Here is a 22,731-nt window from a genome sequence, read left to right on the forward strand (position 1 = left end):
CTGATTACTGATGGGCAGGTAGGGTAAAGAGGGAATGAATAGAAAAGAACTTTGGATTTCTCAAAATAAATGGAGAGGCAGGTTTGGGGTTACTGGAGATCAGTAGCACTGATTTCTTTTTTTACACCTTCCTTCTTTATTTTACCTCTTTTGCCTGGAAAGGCAGAAAATGTGGAGGTATTCCACAGTCTCATGCCATTTTCTAAATCTAAATGCAGATACGACAAGCATTATACTCTAAGCATACCAAGGAAAGTCATCCTGAAAGGGTTTAATTTAAGAACTTTTGCCCCCAATGAATTCAGCATCAGACTTTTTCTTTGTCTTAATGGTGCAGCTTAGAGGGAATGTTTCCTAGCTTTTCCAAAAAAGTTTAAATTAAAATGCTTCTTTCAATGTGTTTTTATGTTTAGGAATTGAAAAACAGTGTTTTAAACCCTTGTGAAAGTCTAGCACTAGGTCTAGCACTTGAACTGCGTCCGGCTACACTCAGCAGTGCATGAGTAAAATGGATACCTCTTTCTGCATCCTTGCTCCAGTTGGACCAGGATGGAGGTGTATATATACGTTTTTATGTTTGCCTTTCTTCACAGTGAAATAGCTTATTTCTGTCTGAAGTTTCTGCCTCTTGGCCCCAGTCTTCACAAGAGAAAATACTGGTCCTGCCTTTACGTCATAGTCCCAGCAGGACTCTTAAAACTTCTTATATTGTGTCCTGACAACAAAATAAAATGCTGAACTGTTTGGAGGGAACCATTGCTGCAGGCAGTTCTAATTAACTGGAAGCTTTTCCTTTCTGGGAGTATATATTTAATTTCTTATACTGGAATAATAAGCAATTAGTGCTATGGAGCACCAGGCACTTCCCCTGCAAATCTGAGGGTGGATAAACGGTGCAATTGAAATCAAGTGATTGTAGATTCTTTTAGATAGCATCTTTTACAGAGATGCTTTTATATTTGTATAGTTACAAAGGGCTTCTAGTTTCTCAAAAAATATGTAGTCCCCTGTGGATGAATTAGTGGAGTCTTGAATTCCTGATTGGAAGGTGCTGTTTGGTTTTGGGGGGTTTTGTTTGGGGGTTTTGTTTGGGGGTTTTTTTGTTTGTTTGTTTGTTTGTTTTTAAAGTATGCTCATGACAGTGTCAGGAAAGGTGTATGCTGTGATCCTGTAAAGGTTTCTGACCATATTGATACTACTCAGAAGCATAACTCTGTTTAGGATTAGATCCCTAGAGAAAAGTGATCCTTGCAATTGAATTTATCCTAGTCTCCTGTTGCTGTGTGTGTTACTAGAAATATTCTGCATTTCAGAAATCTTTGCTGAATTCAATGCTGAAACAGCTTAGGTGAGCGAGGGCTAGAGGAGCGCGGGGTACGGCTGGGTAGGGAGCCCTCGCTTGCCCTGGGAGAGCTTTGAAAATGTTAATGCTGCTGTGAGACCTCCTTTGCGTGATCAGCTTCAAGACAAAGGAGTTGAAGTGCTACTAGGTTTGGTGGATTATTGGTTTATTGATGGATTATTTGTGTCTGCTATGCACATGAAAAGACACTTTTCAAGTACTTTGGTGATTCCTATCCCTGTGGCAGCAGCAAGTGTGCTGGACACGTTCATAGAGCTGTGCCCCAAGTTAAACTCTCCGCTTGGGAGAGAAAACGCAGCGCAACTGCATAGGTTGGGTGGAGAGAGCAAGTGGAAGAAAGAAGTTTCAACTCTTCCGGAAATATTAATTCAATAGCTGATGCACAAAAGGTTTTTCATATTGGCCAGAGTTAAGGCGTTCAGAACAGGTCGATGTTCTCAAAATGTGAATGACAAGGTGTGGGTAACAACCAAGCGTGTGTGCTCACAGGCACTTCGGCTGCGGTGGAGACAGTGCTGGGTAAACCTCGCCTCCTCCATGTTCCTCCTAATCCCTGCTGGGTCTAATGCAGCAGTGGTTCAGTAATACTTGTTTTCTTTTCTTCTTCTCCCCTTCCACCCCCTCCTCATGTGTAATTTGATCTCTTAGGCCTGGTCTTCTGCTTTGGCAGATTTTTCAGCTCTCGAATGGAAGAAATTAACCACTTAGTTACTGTCAGGACTAAAAGACGTTTTACTGGTCCTCCCGGCTCTGCCTGCGGACGTGCTCAGAATTACACAAGATAGCCCATGCAGTCATCAGCTTTGAGCTCCCCCTTTTAACCTCTTGTTTTAACTTTACTTTTTCATCTGCATTTCCTTGCCTTTTCATTTAAAAGAAATACGGAAATGCTCCCACTCAAGATCTGAGTCAGTATTTGGCAAAGAAACTTCTATAAAATGTATTTTCTGATACTTTCCAAGTATGTATCTTTTCTGATAGTGTCCTGGCTGTCGTAAGCCCTCTCTGCTCTGGCCTGGCAGAAAATACCGAACTTCAGTAGGATCCCTAAACTCATGTGACTCTACCTATCGCACAGAAACTCTCAGTCCCCGCTCCCTCTTTCGCAACCTGAATAAACCGACCAGATGATGAAAGTTAAGTAATTGTAGTAAGTAGGAGTTTGTGTGATTTTTGTGTCTTTAAGGTAAGCTGCTATTTTTTTCAGATCTGAAGAGTGCAAGATGCTTCTTTCTTTTTCTTTGCCTGCAGATGTTTCAAAAAGCATTTAATGGAAGAGGCCCAAAACTGTTTCAGTGATTTGTGAAGAGCCCCTTTGGACTTGAATTTAACCTTGCAGGCTTCAAATGCTAATACCCCAGGCAATTCCCTGTGGGGCTCACAAGCCATCTTGCTTTCTTACATGAGTATGGTGAAGACAGACCACCTCTGCAGGAATTTAGTAGTACCCTCTGCCTTGTTACTACCTTAAAAAGAAGGATTCTGCTCTGTTGCTTGAAAGGAATTTCAAATAGTTGAACATCCCATCTCTGAAATCCCACCACTTCTTAGCCGCCTCCTTCACTCATGAAAATTGCAAATAACAAACATGTGTTTAAATCAAGGAGAAAAAACAACAAATGCACATGCTTTATTGCAAAATCTTTTGGTTTCTGTTGATGTGTCCAGTGGACTTTTTGTAACCTGGCTTTTTTTTTTTTAAGTTTCTTCCTGTGAGAGTTGGACTTGCAAAGTCCAAGTGCCAGAAGTGTTAATATTTCATGTTATATGCAGAGATCTCTCTGTGCTCTTGCAGGGCCATTCACGCTGTGCTAGATGGTTTCTGAAGGAAGGAAAACATTCTTCGCCCTCAGGTGTTAACTAGCCTTTGTTCAAATTCATGTGTGAGGGTTTTTTTTTTTATTTACAATAATGCCTATTGTAGAGTGGTCAGAATAGTAGCAAGAGGCTTTTGTTTTTAACATGCTATTGTTTTTAACTAGCTATTGTCAGCTGAATTTTGAGAAGAGCTTCAATGGAAAGGTAGAATGCTGGTCGCTCTAAAAATGTTTTGTACATGAACTGGAAAAGGAAAGGTGGAGATGCCCACATAAAAAGCTGGAAGAAGACAGGCAATGGTGGAGTGGTTCTGAGGCATGGCAGTGCTGGAGAAACTCGGGATGGCATCACACACATCGCTGAAGGTACGAAGGTTCATCTGGGCAGAGCGGTAAAAGCACCTGAGTCCTGTTCGGGTATACTTTATCTTACTGATTCCTAGTGATCACCAAAACAAGTGGTAGGCAGAGATCCTTCAATATCTTGGTCGTTTGGGCTTTCTTCTTAGGTGCGTGAACAAACTTGGAAGGTTTTAAGGGGCTAATGTAGTCATTCTGTGTGCAAACACCAACAAGGGCTTTTCTCACCCTCTACCTGTTACGTGACAGGTATTGCAAATAAATCACAAACGTAATTGCCTTTTTGTGTAGTGCTGTCATTGCCAAGTAAGCGGAGAACTTGGGAGTATCCTGGAAGACTTGTTTTCATTTGTCTTTTGGAGTAATTACAAGGTGTCAATGAACAATTGTTGAGACTCAGAGGTGATTGACTCAAGAGACAGTTGTTTAAATCTGAGGTGGCTTTTAACGGGCTGGGTGTGGGATGTGCACTCAGCTCTAACCCTGTGGATCTTGGACTCAAATTCTGCCGTGCTTTCTTTGCCATACCATGGTAAAGCTCTCATGACTTAACGTGCACGAACCACTAAAGTTGTATTCATTGCAAACAGTTTTACAGGACTCCACCAGAGTGTTTTGTGCTGCACGTGCCAAGAAGGTAGAGTTTAGTAGCCAGGATTTTAAAGCTGCTAGTCCTCTCAATCTAATACACACCAGTATCTTCCCAAAAGTTTGGCACGTTGTGTGTAAGAGTGGATGGAGGTGTTTAATGGTGGAGGAGCTGAAAACCCGAAGGAAAATTGGAATCTGTCAGACAAAGCCGGACCAGCCCCCAGGAAAATGGGCAACACTGCATTTGCTGTCGGATCAAAGCCCAGCTTTGTTACAGCTGTGTCTGTAGCACATGCTGTGGTCATTCATGGATTTCAATACAGGTTTCTTTGATCATTTTCATATACACATATATTTTTAATCAGGTAATGGAGTTAGAATGTGTTATTTCACTATGTGAAAGATGTCATCGGAAGCGAGCTATGCAGTATGGCAGTGCTCTGTGGCATGGACCTATTTTTAATCATAAAGACAGTGACGTGTGAATGCCCATAATCACGTGTAACCTTATCACTTACTAAGAAAAATGCATCTTACAAATGATGTGATTCTACATTTCGTTGCTCCATACATCCAGAGACAGCAAAGCGCTTTACAGCCAGCATTGAGTTAGTCTTTAACACCTGTGGGGATATTCTCAGCTGCATTTAAAGAAGAGCAAGATAAGGCACAGGTAACTCAACCGTAAGCAAGAATTTGCTCTTTTTCTTACTCGTTTGCTTTACCACTAGTTTGTGCTGCTTCTGTTTCAAATGACTTTTTCAATCCCAAAACAGCTGAACAGCTATCAAAAAATGCCCAGTGTTTGGGGCTTCAAACTCTGTTATCTTTCCATGTTTCAGAAGAGGATTTTAAAATAAAATTAAGCTCTGCTTTTAAATGGGTGACGAGCACTCAAGCTGTTTTTAATAGTATTGCAACAAAATTCACTCCAGCTGCTAACGTCATGGGATCATGCCAAAACTCACTTTCTGCTCGTGGAGTCCAGTCCTTTTGCTGCCACTGTCGTGCCTGTGTGTGATCATTCTCTTGGAAAAATCTGTCCTCAAATTTTGAGTAGCTTTAAGAAAGTAAAGAATAAATAGCTGTCTGCTAGAAGAAGCTCAAACATGAAGGCAGTTGGCTAAATAGGTTGATGCTCTTGTATGAGCATGAACAATAAAGGCTAATGGATACTGGATTGCATTAGCAAGAGCAGAGCCAGCAGGTCGAAGGAAGTGATTATTTCCCTCTTTTTGGCGCTTGTGAAGCCACATCTGGAGTACTGCGTCCCGCTCCCTCCTTCCCCGTAGCAGAGGCTGACAGGCTGGAGGGAGTCTGGCGAGGGGGGAGCAGGCGGTGCCCCCCGGGGCCGAGGGAGCTGCCTTCGCCCGGTCGGGGAAGAGGGGGCTGAAGGGGTCCCAGCATGCTCGTAGCCACCCAACTGGTGACCAGAGAGACTCTTCTCAGAGGTGCACAGCAAAAGGAGGAGAAGCAACACTTACAACTTGCAGCAAGGCAAAGCTAGATAGATGTAAGAGGATAAAAAGTGTTTCAAGCTGCCCAGCAGACTCGGTTAAAGTTTAGCTGCAAAAAGCCTGGAACAACCTGATCTAGATAGATAGCTGCCCTCTGAGCAGGAGGTTAAAACGGAGACCTTCCGAGTCTGCTCCCAACCAAAATTGTTTTGCCATTCTGCAACAGAAAGCCTAAGTTGAAGGTTGCATCAGTCACTGTAGTCCAAAAGTCTGCACGCTTTTCATGACTGATTTTATTCTAAGATGTGTATATGACAAACAAACATGAAAGGGATTAATAGATGTCAGCCGTAGGAGTAGTGGAGTTTGTGTGACACTACCAATATGGCTTTTATTTCTGTATCGCCAGTGAATTTCATGGCATGCAGGAAAGGCAGAGGGTATTTGCTCAAAGTATTTACAGCCTAGTTTGCCCTGACACAAAAGAGGAAACGTTGAAGGATAAAGTTTGTAGCAGAGGGACCACACAAGCTTGTCTGCATGGAAACATAAAGGGAATTAATTTGTTTATCTACAGAGGAAGTTATCCCAGGATAGCTCTTTGTGTTTAACTCCCCAAGTGGATGCCTTTCTCCTACAGTGAGGTTCTTCTGCAAGCGGGTTAATTTAATTTGAGATGAGGCATTCTTCTTCTGGAATAAGAACCCCAGGAGTTCATCGGGAATGTAATCCGCATTAATTCTGCCGGCGCTCATTGTATTAACCTTAATTGTAGTGGCTGGGTGGTGTTCATGGGGGGCAGCCTTTGTACTGCCGGGGAATGCTATGGGGGCTCGGCATTCCTACAGCTGCAGCTGAAGGACAAGCGGGATAGGGATGCTCCTCATGGAAAAGAAGTTGCGTGCAAGATGCCTGCTCGGCTCTTACAATGTTACTTCATCCAAGTTCCCTAAACATGACACTGGGCCTAAACACGTGATGACTGAGCTCCTCCTGTGATTTATATAACCTTTCTCCTCCAAATCTGCTTTTAACTCTTTTTTTTTTTTTTCCCCCCTTCCTCCAGTGCAGTTCTGCACAAGTTCTCTGTTGCAGTCTCATCTGAAGTTAGGCGGGCAGGGAACAAGTAGATAGGTGTTGGTTTCTCTTGAAACTCTTGTGCTTCCATAAAATAGAAATCCTCCTGCAGAAGAGGAGGGAGGAAGGGAGAGCGTGGGGAGAACTGCATTGCTGTTCTAATGCACGTGCAGGCTGCCAGGGGTGGGGGATTGGATCGGTAGCCTCATCTCTTTGCTGGACTGTGTAAGTTGAGGAAATGTTTAAGTTCTCTCACTGTTTCCTCACTTATTAAATGGGGATATCCATGCTCATCTTTTCTGAGAAAAAGCCTGAAAGCACTTTGAACATCACGCTGTCCTTACCGTGATTATTTCTCTGTTAGAAATGATGTGACTTGTGGTATTTAAAAAAATGCAAATGCTATTATTGCAGTTCAGTATGGGTTGAGAGACCGAGGATTTCTTTCCAAGCTGTCTTTCACGCGTACACCCTATGGATCAGAAGACTGAGGCAAAGTAATGCTGTAAAATAATGTTTAAAGAGTCTGAGCAATGTTTGCTGTTTCGGAAGCATGGTCCTCAGATGCTGGAAGCATGCAGAGTTTCCCCTAAAGTATTAAATGTTTGAAAATGTTGGAGGGCAAAAGAGCACTAGCTAGTCAGTAACCTTGCCAAAATAAACTGTCAGATGTGAAGGGAAGTTTTCAGGGACAAAAATGAAGATTTGCTGCGTTGTTGATCCTGTGTGTGATATACCAAGTGCTCCACATGTTGCGGTGGAGTTTGCGATAGGCTCGACTTCCCAGGCCGTTTTCCCCAGCCTCTCTGTTTTGCACCCTGATGAACTCTGCACCCTTGAGCACCTTTTGCTCCAAGCAGCAAAAGCACCCCAAGGTTTGGGAAATGAAAGGGGATTTTTGAGTGGAAAAAAATGCAATTGTACACACACCCAATTTGCTATCTCCTCTGTATATGTGTGTATATATATATATATATAAAAAAATATATACACAGATACAGAATGTACATATATATAACAAAAATGATGGTTGTTTTAAAAAGGAGACACACAATAATGCTAGAAAGTAATGTATAAAAAATGCAAAACTGGAGAGCAGTAATTAAGAAGGAGCCTTGAGAAACCTGCAAGGGAAAGGCACAGTTTGTAGGGGAAAAGGATAGTAGGTGGTGGGAGAGTTAAAACTTTTGGCCCCTTGTGCAAGAGGAGCAGTACCCTGCGAGTGTAATTGCATCAGCTGAGATTTGAATCTGTTTGCCTGTAATTATCACAGAGATGCTAAGACAGCACCTTTTGGAGAAGGACCTCCAGCTCCCCTGCGGTTATTGTGCTGGTTTACGAATGGGCATAGCTCGCAGTTTGCTTCTCTCTGTTACAAGGCGCAGTATTCAAACACAGTCCCCTTAACAACGCTGTGAAACGACACGCTTTTAAGACTTTGACTATTGCCTACAATCCACTTGGTTTACCAGAGCCACGCAGAAAGCACCACAAGCACCAAATCGGCAGCCTTATTCCTTAATCCTGCCTTTCCCCCCTTCCCAAACCAAGGAGGGCTCTCCCAGGCAGGGGAAACTTGTTGATTTTCACCCTCGCCTCTCTCGCGTTGGGAGAGGAGGCAGGCAGGGTGCAGGCAGGAGGAGGGTTAAGGAGCGAGGGCGTTGCTCGCCTGCCTGATGTCATGGAGGCAGGCAGCGGCTGAAGGGGGCCCTTTGTTGGCAGCGGAGCCCCAGCAGCCCTGCCTGCACCCAGCGCCCGGCGGCATGCGGGCAGCTGCCGCGAACTGCGGGCAGAAGTGACTCTGCCCAACTTGGTTGGCTTTTCTTCTTTTTTACTTTCCTTCCCCTTCCCCTCCCCGCTCCTCTCCCGCCAAAAGAGTTGGGAAGGAGGGAAGATGGCTGGAGTTAACTCCCCGGGAGAGGAGATGCGGGGCCCCAGGATTTTCCGCCTCTCGGGCTCGCCCTTGTAATGGTTTTCAGAGCGCTGGATTTCTTAGACTTTCCCTGGATATTTTGTTTTAGACTTTTCCTGGATTTTTTTAGACTTTTTTTAGACTTTTACCGGATAATCCGACAGCACGAGAAGAAGCTGAAAGGGGGGGAAGGGAAACCAGACAGCCGAAGCCAAACTCTAACAAATGAAAATGTTGGAGATTTGCTTGAAATTGGTGGGTTGCAAATCAAAGAAAGGGCTTTCCTCCTCCTCCAGCTGCTACCTGGAAGGTGAGTACCCAAGGGGGCCGGGGTCGGGACGTGCCGCCATCCCGGACAGGAGTTTTAGCCCTCGCTTGCAAGTTGGGGCCAGGCTTGGGTAGACGTTTGGTCCTGGCCAGCTTTAGGCTGGGCTTTCGCATGCGGGGGCGAGGGAACCGAGCGGGGTACGCGGCATCCAGACCCCAGGTGACTTTCATTAACTGCAGTATACAAAGGGAGCGCGGCTCTACCATTTATGGTTGTAAAATGTCAAGTGATCTTATTGCCGAGCCCATAAACAAAGCCGTATCTTCGGGCCTCAGCTTTATTTTTTTTTTTTTGCCCAGGGAAGGATCTCCCTTATTTTGGACGTGAGAGGAGGATGGTAAAACTAACTCCAGGCTCAGGAAGAAAATTTAGATGAGTCCATCAGTAAAATATTTTCAGCATGCGTTAATACGTAATCTCTTAGTTCATTTTGGTTATCCCCTTGTGAGTTTGCTTTCCACAGGCATTCATTTAACTGAATTTTCTTGAGTGTTTGCTTTTAAAAGGTGATTTTTGAGTCACACCCATGGTTATTTGTAGACACTGAGACGATAAACATATGGGCCCGACTAGTTCAGATTGAAAGCCTTGGTGACAGAGGCACTGTGCTGGGCTGGGGGACTTTGGGCTGAGGTCTTGCTTGGAGTGACCTCGAGCAAGTTCTTCACCCCGGCGTGGCTTCGCACCCCGCTGCGGAGCAGCGTTACGGGTGTCCCCATGCAGCCCCGGCCCCTTCGCGGTGCTAGCGGGGCTGTGTCCATCCCGCCGGGGCACTCCGGGCTTCTTCAACTTCTTTTGTGTTGCTGGATGTTGCTTCAGTAAAAATAATCCGCTTGCCAAGAGGACTGTGCTAACTCATCAGATCAGAGGCACGAAAGGCAGCAGCTGATTTCCCGGGGCCTATCGCAAGTCGCTGTTGCTCAACTCTCGAATATTCAGTGGAGAAATGGTCCTCGGAAATTCATAGGTTAGGAATCTCAAAATCTACAAATGGCTTGTCGTGGCAAACCCATTTGAAGAAATTTCGGATCAAGAGTCTGTATTCATCAGATGCACAATCAAAGAACAGTTTCCACAGGACTTTTTATTTATTTAAAGTTTCAGAAACCTAATGGTGGGCGGATGCATATAAATAATTTTGATCTTTCCTATGCGACTGAATTCTTCTGTGATCTTTTAGGTCTATAAAACTTCTATTTGTGTCCCCTGCCTCTGGTATCGCTCAGGCAAGGCCAGGCTGCGTGTTGAGGAGGAGCTCAGAGCCGTGCTGGGCCTCCTTTCTGTGCCGTTGGATCTTTCAACACAGCCCTGGGAGAATAGGCAGAGCATCTGGGGCCTCTCTTCCCTACAGGAATGAATGCTGAAGGATGATGTTACAAGGGTGTTACCCTGACTGTTTTTGCAAGTTTTCTCTTTTGTGTGTGTTACAACCACTCCCCCCCCCCCCCCCAATTTGCAATGCAGTTGCATAATAGGATTAGAGCATAGTTTGACTTGCGCCATATAGGCAGTATCGAGTTAAGAACATGATCATTGACACAATAAATATTGTAGTATTTCCACCTTCTGCTTCCCTGAGGCTGTGGTTGCATATTTATTTTTTACGATGGGATGGGAAATGAGCATTGAAACAACTTTTAAACGATCTTCTATCAAAGTAGCTCAGTCTCATTTCTCAGCTCAGCATGGGGCAAAACCAAAGCCAGCATCCAAGTGGCATGTTAAAGGTGAACAAACGTGGCAACTGCGTCTTTAATGCTGTGACAGTCGGTTAGGACATAGGCAGCCCAGGACCCACCGTAATTGACTGTGGATGTCTTGGAGAGCAGGGCGAGAAGCGAGAATCTATGCTCATCTGGAGAGGGGGGAAAAAAAAAAGTTTAGAAAAAGTAGGATTTTCTGTTCTTTCTTTCTAAAGCTGAGGTCCCCACGTGGTATTCCTAGGCAGCGTTCTTATTAAAATGACTGTGAGGTTGAAAGTGCTGTTGAGGACTCTTCAAAAGAGGAGTGGTGGCTTGCCCCAAACCCCTGTACTCCAAGGGCACAAGTGAAAACCATGTGCTTGCATTACCCTTAAGAAGATAACAAGTTTTTACATGTGGATTTGTTAATTTTGATAGAAACCACTTAAGCTTGGCAGTCCATGAGGAGGGGCCAGGTTTGCGTCAAGGGTCAGAAACTAGGGATCATTGCTCCTGGATCCCCCTGAGCAGCGTGTGACGGCTGGTCCATTCCCATGCATGTCCCACGGCCTCGCTGAAGCTTCTGAAAGGATTAAGGAGATGATGGTGATATCACTGGAGGGTTTAACTCTGCTCTTGTTATCTTAGTTGTATGGGAAGCTGTTGAGAACATGAGGGTAAAGCTGAAAGTTTCTTTACTGTAATAGACTATGAAACCTTAAACATAACCACGTAAAGGATGAAAGGTCCATTAGTTGCGTGGAAAACCAGTTGCAGCCAGGAGGATAGGTTAAATTTTACCTAATTCAATTTCTCATTTTGGTTTTCATGTGTGAACAAAAACACGACAGTGTTTGGTTGATGAGTGGCATGGGACTCTAACAAAATCAAATCTGTTTGTTGTATTTTTAAACACACTTCTTGAAAATATTGTATTGAGGTTGGGTTTGATATAAGGCTGATTTAGTCAGGCACATGTGTAGGTGCTCATGTCTTTTGACCAAGTAATCAGAAATTTTTTTTTTTCGTGGTGGTCCTCTTCTGAAAAGCTTTTATCCTCCTTTAGTTTGCAGGAACAAGGATTGTTTGCAGAGTCCTCTGTGGTGGTGTGGAGATGGCAGGTGCTACATCCCATTGCTGCCCGCTTTGCTGTGTGCAGGCAGGCTTGCCTGCTCGCTGAAAAAGTTGAGACCTTTTCTTAACTTAATCAAAAATAAGTTTAAACTGATTGTAACGATTACTGAGATTTCATGTTGATGTTTGAGCTGGCTGGTTTTTGCCCCTGTTTCTGTTCCCACTAGTAAATATTATTTTAAAATGTGAGAGATCTGAATTTCTGTCATCTGCTTTCTCCTTTCTGCCTTTGCCAAACTGAATAATTCCTCACCCACTTCACACCAAGAAAGGGTAAAGAGTAGAAGGGAAGAGGCACAGCAAGTACTGCTGCCAATCTGATCTGGAAAACAGAACGTGTCCATGTCCCAAATAGGGGCTGAAATAGTCTTGCTGCCTTTTTGGGCTTGCTCTACCACTGAAAGGCAGAAGCCTTGTTTAAAACCTGTCAGTGTTCTCTGTAAAGTTTAAAAACTGTTTTGGGGACACTAGTAAAGTCCTTTGTCTTCTAACTGAAATGATTTCTGTCCTGCCAGCTGTCAGATTCTCTCTTTCTCTCTCTTTTTTTTTTTTAAAGTGTGTTTTGTTACAGCTAGAGTAGAGGAGCCTGGGGAGGAGCAGCAGCCTGTAGCTATTGCCCTGTTCCTGGAGAATTTCTTTTTTATGCATTTGGGCATGTATTGAGCCAGACCCAAATCTGCAGTGCCAGCAACTCATCCTGCCCGGTGTCGCTGGGATCAGCAGGCAGGTTTTCGGTCAATCTGTTAGGAAGAGCGAGTGCATTAAGGCAGCGTTGCTGCCTCCCAGGGAAGAGCCTTCTGTTTGTTTCCTCTCTTCCTTGGCTATTTTCTGCTTCTCACCTCTCAGCCTCTCATCTACCATCACTCAGGAGAGTTCTTGCTTTTAAATACATTTCTGGCTTTGTAATGGCTTGCTAGTTATGTGCTTGCTCCAGTGGTTCTCACCTGTCCCATCCTTATTAAAAAATCTGGCTCATGGTGCTTCCTACCGTTTCCCATGGGTTGCGGTGAGGAAAGGATTATCATTTCGTAGGAAGAGCTGTAACTGTCTTCAGACCTAAAACTGATCATCCACAGACATGTTCGTCCTTCTCTGCGCAGTCTGGGGATGCTTACTAAAATAGGGAAATATAACAGCAAATCTCCATGATTCTTGCTTGGTTCCCCTCCCCAGGGCTCAGAAACAGGCAAACGTGCTGCTCCCTTAGTAAGGAAACCAAACCAGAAATTGTAAAGGTAAAAGTTTTCAGAAAGATGCAAGTGTGATTGAAATTCACTTGGATCTAGTTACTTTCCCCTTCCTCTCCCAGAGGTTATAATCTAGGGTCAGGCAGCAGTTTAGTAGCAGATTTGGGAATAAAATCCAAATTTCTGCCATACCCACTATTCCAGTCGATACATCTACAACTGTGATTAGCTGCTGGAGAAAGATGGTATTTACCATGTCACTAATGGGTTATAAATGGAATAAACTCAGTGAATTAACTCAAATGGAACCTGCAGGCTAATATAAGAGGGAACTTTCAAAAAAAAAAAAAAACCAAACAAAAAAACACAACCAAAACAACCCCAACCAAACCCCCAAAACCACAAACAAACAAAGCAAAACCCCCCAAAACCCCCAAGATGACAGAATCATCTCTTGGAGGAGTGGGAGAAGCCACATCATCAGAGGTGCTTAGCGTTAGACAAGATACAACACTGCAGTTGGGTGCGAGGGCCTGTTTGTGCACGGGCAATGTAGCAGGAGCCATGGGTGGCCTCGTTCTCTTGTGTTTGCATTCAGCAGACTTGCTTTTCAGTATTTAGGGTGCCAGAGGTTGCTGGCGGCCGCGCAAGAAGGGGTGCAGCCTGCCTGCGGGACGAAGGCACCTCGCGGGGGGTGGAGATAGGGTAGCACAGCTGGGGAGACTGGCCCAGCACAGGGGGAGTGGGTCTGGTTGAGAGAGGCTGGATCTATTTTTGCACTTCTTCATCTCTGTATAGAAATACACAATATTTAAAAAGTGATCATTTGTCCTCATGCTGGCTGTAAGAACATGGACTTTCCAAATATCAGCCAAGAGCAGAAGCGACAGCGATAGCCTTTGTTGCAGAAGGTTATATGGCCTGTGCTGTGGAGTGGGTGACAGGAGAGGCCGAGCATGATCTCGCTAAAGGGGTGAGTCTGAAATAAAACATGAAACCTTCCTTCTTTTTGGAAAGATTTGGTTTAAATATTTTTATTTTTTTAAAATACGTGTTCCATCAGGCGTAGGGCATCTGTGAGGGCCACTAAAGAAATACTGGACAGAGAGGCAGCTGCTCCATCGTATGTGCTCAGAGTTGGGAACATTTGGATGTATTAAATCTGCATAGCTATTCTGCCATTTATCGTCATTTCTTCCAGGGGAAAAGGAGAGTAGGGGGAGAAGCTTTAGACAGCATGTGCTGTACCTCCAAAGAGATTACTAGATGTGTTCTACGCTCCCTCGCTCTAGAAACCTCGTGGAAAAATTGCCAGCACAGTTTGTAAGACCACAGGATGTTTGTTTTGTAGGGAGACAGGAGGTCTCTTCCTTCCCTCGGGACTGCCCCGCAGTCAGCTGTGGAGGAGCCGAGTGTAATTCTGTGCTTCTGCCTGTTTTCCAGCCCTTCCCTTAAATTACCAAGGAAATTTGCTTGCATTGGTCTAGACCAGAATTGTTCATATCGGAGAACTTCTTACACAGTCCCTAACAATGATTCATTACTTCGTATAAACAGTAATTAGCAGGAGATAGTTACGCTTATGAAACCTTTTAGTGTGCAAACATAAATATCTCCTAGTAAAAAATTACTTTAAGGGGAAAATGACGACATTCTTATGGCTAATGCCTCAAAATAAAAGCTGCTGTTGTCTTATTTCGAAGTCTGCTCCGCTTTAATTACGAGTCATCATTTAGTTGGTGTTAGTGGAGAACTGAATTACAGCATTGCCTCGGGACTCCTCCCAGGAATCCAGGTGTCATCCGGAGCACGCTATGATCAAAGTAATAAATTACAGTCTTGCTGGGATGCAGCAGAAGACAAAGTGGATGCGTGGAAGGAATCACAGCACAGAGATAACAGATTGAATTACGCTCGCTTCCTGCCCCATCGCCGTGCCAGGATACCCTCCTGTAGGTATAGCAGCTGGGCTGATTTATTAGGAGGAATCTGGCCCATTGAAGAGCTCAGCAGTGCTGTAAAATTGTAGTTAAAACCAACAGTAGGAGGTGAAGAAGCTGTAGAGTGTTGAAGAAGACCCTCTGTATGTATGAACAGCAATGGCTAATTCCTGCTCTGAAGGACTGTAATGCCTGGGCAGACCTACCAGGGAATAACTCAGAGGGATGAATACTGCTGACAGCTGGCTGTACGTGGCTCCCAGATGAACATGTCCTGTCTGCTTCTCTCGCTTCATGGTTTTGTGTCCTGAGCCTGCTGACAGCCTCCTCTTGGGGCCCAGACCTTTAAAAGTGTGTTTTGTCACGGTCTATCAACCTTCTGCTACACTCGGGTCACCACAACTCTGCTCTTCCCTTTACGCTCTTCTCCGTGTTGACTCGGGGCCTCGTCCTCCCTTTCTTGCTGCCCTTCAAGCTTCATTCAGTCACCGCCTTCCCCACCCCAGTTCTTAACTCGGGTTTCCGACCTTCTGGAAACGCCAGCCCTAACCCAACCCAAGAGTTGGGTCTTGCATCTCCCCGTTGTGCTCTCCTGCACGGCAGCGTTCACACGCCACGTGCACCTCCGTCGGGGAGCCAGCGGCTGAGCAGGGGCGAGTCGACTTGGAGGGTACAGAGGATACAAGCCTGCCTGTGTGCAGCATCCTATGTATTCACTGGGGAACTTGTGTGGTTTTCCAGCTTAGCAAATTCTCATACATTTATTTAACAGCCCTTGCTCTTGGCGGTCCTTGGGTTTGCAGACAGTTATCACTGAGTCAGTGTTTGTAGGAATGTCATCGTGCAAAACCAGCCTTCCTTGACTTTCGCACCGCAGCTTGTGGGTGTTTTTGGTGTTTGACATAGTGTTGTCTCATGGTCCGAATCGAAGCGCATACCTTGGCATCCGTGTATAATGAGTCAGTCCCAGCATCGCTGTGGCCTGGGCATGAGGGAGGGATTCTTGTGGAACGCTTGGCTTTCCTCCCGCATCCCCTTCCGTGGCCCTGCATGAGCCGTCCTTCGCTGGGCTGCGATCGTGCTGGAGTTGGAGGGGAGCCTGCCTTGGATTTCCTGCCTTCCTGTCGAATCAGTCCCCGTGGGGGAGGCATTTTCCTTCCTAACGGAGGTTACAGTCCATCCCACCGTGCAGCATGTACTGGTTTGTACCATATTTGGGGGAGAGCATCACGGCATCGCTTCTTGCTGAGGTTGTGTATCTGCTACTTTGCAGCTCTCTGCTGTCTGTCTGTTCCAGGTGTTTACTGATGGTGTAACTCCTCGGAGTATCTCCAGTCACTGCAGCGCCCTGTGTTTGATAAGGGAGCTTAATGGGCTTGACAGGATCAAAGCGTTTTCATGGTAAAATGATTATAGCTTAATTTTCTGAAAGTGGATTTTCTGTTTCTTTTTTCATTGACCCTCTTGAAGCAAACCCAGGCTATTAAAATGTATTCTCCTGCAGGAAACAGGAAGGGGGGGAAGCAAGGATGTCAAGGTGCTGTAAAAAACCACCCAGCACACCACCACCTTTTCTGACTGCGGAATCGTTTAGAAAGCAGAATTATTTGACTTCTATGATTCACTATAAAAATATATCTCCCTGCAGATATGATTTGGCTAGGAAAACAGGCCCAACAGGGTGTATATTTGCTATTTTGCTCTCCGCCCACATATATATTACATTACCTTTTCCAAAGAATACAGTAGTACTCGTGTGCATAAGTAATCACCCATAGAGCCTTTACCAGTGGTGATCTGACCAACACATCGAGGACGCCAGATTGTCTGTGGGTGAATAGCAGCACTTTCACCACCAAAGCTTAGAAAATAATGAGATTTGTTATTGTTTGTAGGGTTGGGGTTTGGGTTTTTTTTTTTTTTAGCATTTCCCCTTTGGGAAATGTATTTTGGACCTGTCCCAATCCACACTTGACTTCCATACATTTTCTGGTGTTGATCGTATTAGTTCTTCACTGGTTTACTGGTGCAGCTTATACTGGATTTCGGAGCAAACAAGCAATAGTGTTAAAAGCATATTTTGGTGTGATCGCATCTACATAGCAGCCCCTTGCTAGTGAGTATTACAAGTATAAAGAGAGAACTGTGCTCCCAGGTGACCTGATAATGTAGAAAACACTTGGCCTGGGATTTCTCCCTCCAAAGCCCTGCTGCTTTGGTTCGCCTGGGCAGAAGAGGGATTCAGTGAGTGGGGGGAGCAGGCGGGGGTGATGCTGACTAATGAAGAGCAATTTCGTGGCACAAGGGGCTGGGTGTGCTAGTGCCGTGTTTCCTGTCCCCGTAGCTGCACTGACGTGATGGTTTGTGTGCGGTGCTGTGACCTTGCTCAACGAACTCATCCAGAGGAAAATAACCCTTCAAAAAGCAAGATTTTCACAGCTTCTTGTCCTGGGTTCGTGCCAGCGCAGTCACCCGCAGGGCTGCCAGCACAGCTGGGGGTGGCACATTGGAGCGAGGGGGCACAGGTACCTGGAGCATCCCTGCCCCAAACTCTGGAATCGTGGTCCAGAGCGACTGCAATAAACTTCCCTCATGTACTGGGACTTGCCTGATACTTACTGAATATTACATGCCTTATGTGCTGCAGTGCACAAAACACTTTGGCCGTTGGTCTTTACTCACCTGTGAAGCTCAGTTTTTAGGAATCTCTTTTTCTGGAGGTGTCTCGGAGTTCCTAAAAATGTAGAAAGCTCATTGTGTGAAGTAAGTTCACCGCTGCGCTCTGGTTTCGAGAGCAGCAGGCAGGAGTCAGGGCAACAAAAAAGGCACAGCCTTGTAGTCAAATAAGAAGAGAAATTATTAAAAATACTGTGAAGAATTGAAGTATGTATCTCATTCTTAAATACCGTGTCTTATAAATCTTGCCCTGCCTGGCTCTCTGTGCTGCACATTCTGGCGATTTCATTTAGAGGATAATTCAGGGATTTACCTTTTAAAGGTCTTGGGTTTGTTTTCAAATCTAACTATTCCAGCAGTTAGGCATGAGCCAAAGGATTTACAAGCAGCAAACAGCCTACATGAGCAGCATTTACTGGAGGGAGGGAGAGGGGCTTTCCCTCTCCTGCCTGCCGTGGGAGGCAGGAGCTGGGGGACAGCTCTGGAGCGAGGGTGTCCTGCCTATGTGGCAGGAGATCTGCATTAAAGAACTGTCCATATCTGTCCTCTGACGCATGAGGAGCCCACATGTCAAGAAACAATGCAAATTAGAAAATCAGAGTGCGTGGGTTAACCAGATGGCTTTTATCAGCAAAAATGAACCTGCTTCTTTCTTTCTTTCTCTCTCTTCCTCCTCCAGAAGCCCTTCAGAGACCGGTAGTGTCAGACTTTGAGCCCCAGGGTCTGAGCGAAGCAGCTCGCTGGAACTCCAAGGAAAACCTTCTGTCCTGTCCTAGTGAAAATGACCCCCATCTCTTTGTTGCACTGTATGATTTTGTGGCGAGTGGGGACAACACTCTCAGCATAACTAAAGGTAAGGCAGCTGGGCAGAACAGTACTGGGTGTGTGTGAGAAGGCACAGAAAGAAAAGTCACTGTGGAATAACTGAGTTATACGCTAAACCCTATGGAATTTTTTTTACTGTGGGAATTCTTCTTAAACAAATACAAATACTTCACAAAGTCATAACCTTTTAAAAGGTTAAAACTGTCTGAAGTTTTTGCATTGGGCAAGAAACTGTTTGCCAAAACTAAGGTCTGCATTAGGAGCACAAATTTGAACTCAGGAATTAAACTAAGGATTTTAGAGGCTGGCCTCTATCATTTTCATAGTTCTCCAAAACACAGTTCCTGTATGAAAAATGACTGTACAGATACAGTGTTTTCTTACTCAGTCCTTCTGTTCCTTATGTGTACTCCAAGTCACGTCTGCTTACCTTGCTAATTGAAATTTTTTTTTTATTGTTTCTTCACTCCTGTTCTCTCTTAGCCCCATCAAGCCAACTCAGTTCAAATAAAACTTGCTGGATTCATTTTGTAAGCTCAAGCAGTATCAGAGCTGGTGCAGAACTGCACGAGAGCCTGACAAACTCCTGAAGCATGCACGTGACTTTAAGCTTGAGTGGACCCCTCAAAGCCAAATAAAGAAACACACGTGCTCCCTGCTCAGTCAGATACCTATTCTCATAGGAGATTATTTAATGATCTGTTAGCCAGAAAGAACCTATCTTTGTCCTCAGCTCCCAGGTTTGCCATGTCTAAATATATTTTCTTCTTACGCTAAGGTGAAAAGCTCCGTGTCCTGGGCTACAATCACAATGGGGAATGGTGCGAGGCCCAAACGAAGAATGGACAAGGCTGGGTGCCCAGCAACTACATCACCCCAGTGAACAGTTTGGAGAAGCATTCCTGGTATCACGGACCAGTGTCACGTAATGCTGCTGAGTACCTTCTGAGTAGCGGTATCAACGGCAGCTTTCTTGTGCGAGAGAGTGAGAGCAGTCCAGGACAGAGATCTATTTCACTGCGATATGAAGGAAGGGTGTACCACTACAGAATAAACACTGCATCCGACGGAAAGGTAGGCTCCAGGCTATCCAAACCATGAAAGAAAACCTTGCCAGTGTACTTTGTCCACTGACTGCATAAGGTCAAGTAGTAGCGATGGAACTGAGCAATTCTGAACCCTGATCACAATCTGTAGTTACAATAAACTGTGAGATGCTGATATGGCTGTCACAAAACAGTTTTATTCCTTTAGCAGACTTCTGGTGAGGTATAATACAGCTCAGTAGCGAAACCCTTTAAGGTGGGAGATACTAGAGTTACATCAGAGCTGAATGTAATAGATGTCATTGGTAAGAGATTCTGAGGATGAATTCTTGTCCCATATGTTCAAAAGATAATCTCTTCAACTGCCAAATCAGAAAAGTCAGTGCCTGTTGCTAATAATCCTGTAAATATTAGGGACAGAATACTTTTTGAGCTATTCTGCAGTATTTTTAACTACTGTTTTGATTTCTCTACAGTATTTCAGCATGATCATTGGAGACGGGTAGGCACTTTCACTTTTATATGGGCCCAATCTCTAGTTTCTTCATTTATGTTTTTTTTTTCTAGATCGTTGTGTGCTGTAGCAGTGTTGCAATGCTGTGCTTTGTGGATGCTGCAGAGAAATGTTAGCATAAAAGTGTAGTTTTCCACAGATTTTTTGTTTGAATTTCATGGAAACATTTCTACTGGCATTGGATTTCGGAAAATCTTGGTTTTTAATGACTCTATTTTAAGCAGTGTCTCTTTAGATCCTGTGCAGAAGTTGAAGTGTGGGTCTGGAGCATGGCTGCTGAGGCTCTTCTTGCCAGCATCTAGTAGATGACAGATTCTGTGCCATTAAAGTACTTCAAAAGAAAAAAATAAAAAAAATCAAGTATAGTAGCGGCCAATTTTCCTTTGTTCTGCGAGAGCTTTATTCTTCTTACAGCAATGTTGACAGCAAAATCTTTAGTATGAAAACATAGGGAACCAGTACATAGTGTTTCCTATTTATCAGACTCATCACTCTAAAACCTTTAATAACATAAACAGCTTTTATTTGGTAATGAAATACTTTTTGTCTGCTTTAGCAAACAGATTGTAATTGAGACAATTCTGACCATGTTATTTAAGGCAACATATTCCAAGTTATGGTGCTTTGATTCTTCCTTTTTCCTCCCATGTAGACACACTCTGTGGTCAAAATGGGCACTGTGAAATGCTGACATGCAGCATACTTGAAGGACTACATGGCAATCGGAAATATTATTCCTCCTCCTGTCTCTGTAGTTGATATTCTTTCTATTCACATTGATGCTGGCAGATGAGCAATGTTCACATGTGAACATTTTGAACCCGGGCCTCCTTCAGTTGGTGTAAATAAGCATGTGTCCATGATGCGATAGCACATGTTCTGCATTTTAGCTGTAAAAGGGTTTGGCATATGAAGGCTTTCACCCCAGCAGAGCTGTTTTTATCCCAAAAACCAGTTCTGCAGAGCTACAATAATCCATTGAGGTCTGTATTAGCCAGGTTAACTGTTCATTTTCCACAAAGTTGCTTGAATTGGTGTTTTTAAGAAAAGGTGCAGGTCAGCACAATTCCCTAAAGCAGATCTGCAGCTGATGGTGGTTGGAAATACAAAATCGAGAAGCGGCAGTGACCGAGAGCTGTAGCTCCCTGGCTTTGGCTGTTCGTGCAGGGGCAAGCGAAGAGGTAGCCACAGTCCTCCCCATTGCCAGCATCCCTGCAGAAGGGGCCGCTTGCCACGTCCATGCATCAGGCGTTGCAGTTTGCAGCCTGGCGTGTTAAACCACATCGGTTTCAATTTGTGTTAATGAGCTGGGCAGTGAATTGCGACAGCTTAGCGTCAGACGTGCTGCCCGCTCCGCTGCTTCTGCTGCTGGGCTGGGGGACGCCACGCTCTTCCAGCACCCTGTCCCTGGCTGTCAAAGCTGAGGAGCTAGGAAGAGAAACAGCTAATATCCCTGCTTTTCCCTCTGCAAAATGGAGACTGCTGGAGCCGGTCCCCCGCTCTGAGCTGCTCGTGTCGCACTCCATTACCCGCTTCGCAGCAGAGCATGGCTCTGCTGAAGGAAAGCTCTTACCTTCAACTCCCTGAGCACCTGGGGCCTTCCCAGCCTGCTGTATCATTAGTCAGCCTGTCTGGGGAATTTAATATCTGCAAGTGCTGCAGTAAGGATGAATGGCTTTGGTGGGATCATATCCTGTGACCGAGAGAACACGCTATCGGAGAAAGAGGTATTAGAGGAGCGTGTGGAACAACTGCTCAGCACGGAGGTGTGCCGTGCATCGCACAGCCCTACCAAGGCTTTTTTTCTGGGGAAAATTGAAGGGTCTAGGAAGAAGATCAGAGGTTTTAATTTTAGCACCGTTCATGCTGAATGCATTGGGGTTCAACAACTTAAAAAAAAGAAAAAAATTCCTCAGGGAATTTCTTCTTTATTTTCCAGTTTAATGGATCATATTCTTCCGGACCACCTTTTAATGTTTTGTTGGGTTTTGGGGTTTTTTTGGGGGGAGGTGGGGCTGTGGGGGCATTTGCTTTTTTTTTTTTAAGGAAGGCATTAAAAGTGACCTTTCTTGATTTGGCTGGCACAGTGCACCTAGTCATCTGGTAAACCACTTCCGTGGTACAGAGGACTCGGTTTTCCTGACTTGATAGTACTTGAGGCAAAACCTCCTATTGAGTAACCCAACTGAATAAACAGCGTTGTCCAGCCAGTTCTTCAAATCCTGCTATCCTCAGCATTAAGGACACAGGACGTGTGTCCTGCTTGAGTCTCTTGGAGCCTCCAGTGGCTGAACTGGATGCAGACGCGCTCCTTTATCATGGATCTTGATGGATTTTTTGTGTGGATGTTCAGTTTTGTCTGCTGACTGGGGAGAGGGAATCTCATCAGGTTAAGGATGCGTTGGAGGTTAGCATGGGCCAGTTTAACCACCCTTATAAAATATACTAGCCAGGAAAAAGAGAGGTGGTCTGGTGACAGAAGTCGCAGATGAGCAGCTGACTTCTACAAGCAGAGCCCCTTGGAACAGGACCGGTGTTACGGTTTGACTGACAATGTACAAAAATTGCCCAAATAATGTGTCAACAACATAGCTAGGAAGCAAACTGTGTGAGTCCCTACGAAACCTCATGCGGTGCAGAAACGCCGAGTCTGTTACCTCTGTATGAGTACAGTTAGCAGCACCAGGCGGTTTTCTTGGGGGAAATTATCCAGCAAGCAGCTTGAGCTAAGGCTTGGTAATCGGGGTCAGCGGAGAAGGGAGGTTGCAGTGAATAGTCAGAGTGTGTACGCGACTTGCTGGGCTGCATTGGCAGCATGCCGT

The 22,731-nt window shown here is 44.9% G+C and overlaps 1 protein-coding gene across 4 annotated transcripts in view; it reads left to right on the top strand.

Annotated features, from left to right (window-relative positions):
- Positions 1–22,731, top strand: part of ABL1 (ABL proto-oncogene 1, non-receptor tyrosine kinase) — an 85,108-nt gene that overhangs the window by 41,037 nt on the left and 21,340 nt on the right. Inside the window, exons 1-4 of one of the 4 annotated variants that reach the window (XM_075519615.1) lie at positions 8,347–8,887; positions 16,146–16,249; positions 18,204–18,377; positions 19,128–19,423. In XM_075519615.1, coding sequence (XP_075375730.1) covers positions 16,219–16,249; positions 18,204–18,377; positions 19,128–19,423 — 501 coding nt within the window. In that variant the 5' untranslated portion in view covers positions 8,347–8,887; positions 16,146–16,218. Of the gene's footprint in view, positions 1–8,346; positions 8,888–16,145; positions 16,250–18,203; positions 18,378–19,127; positions 19,424–22,731 lie in introns of those variants that run through there. The other 3 variants (XM_075519614.1, XM_075519613.1, XM_075519612.1) reach the window with 3 other exon arrangements.

This window comes from Mycteria americana, chromosome 17 (assembly GCF_035582795.1).
Source record: "Mycteria americana isolate JAX WOST 10 ecotype Jacksonville Zoo and Gardens chromosome 17, USCA_MyAme_1.0, whole genome shotgun sequence".
Classification (NCBI taxonomy): Eukaryota; Metazoa; Chordata; class Aves; order Ciconiiformes; family Ciconiidae; genus Mycteria; species Mycteria americana.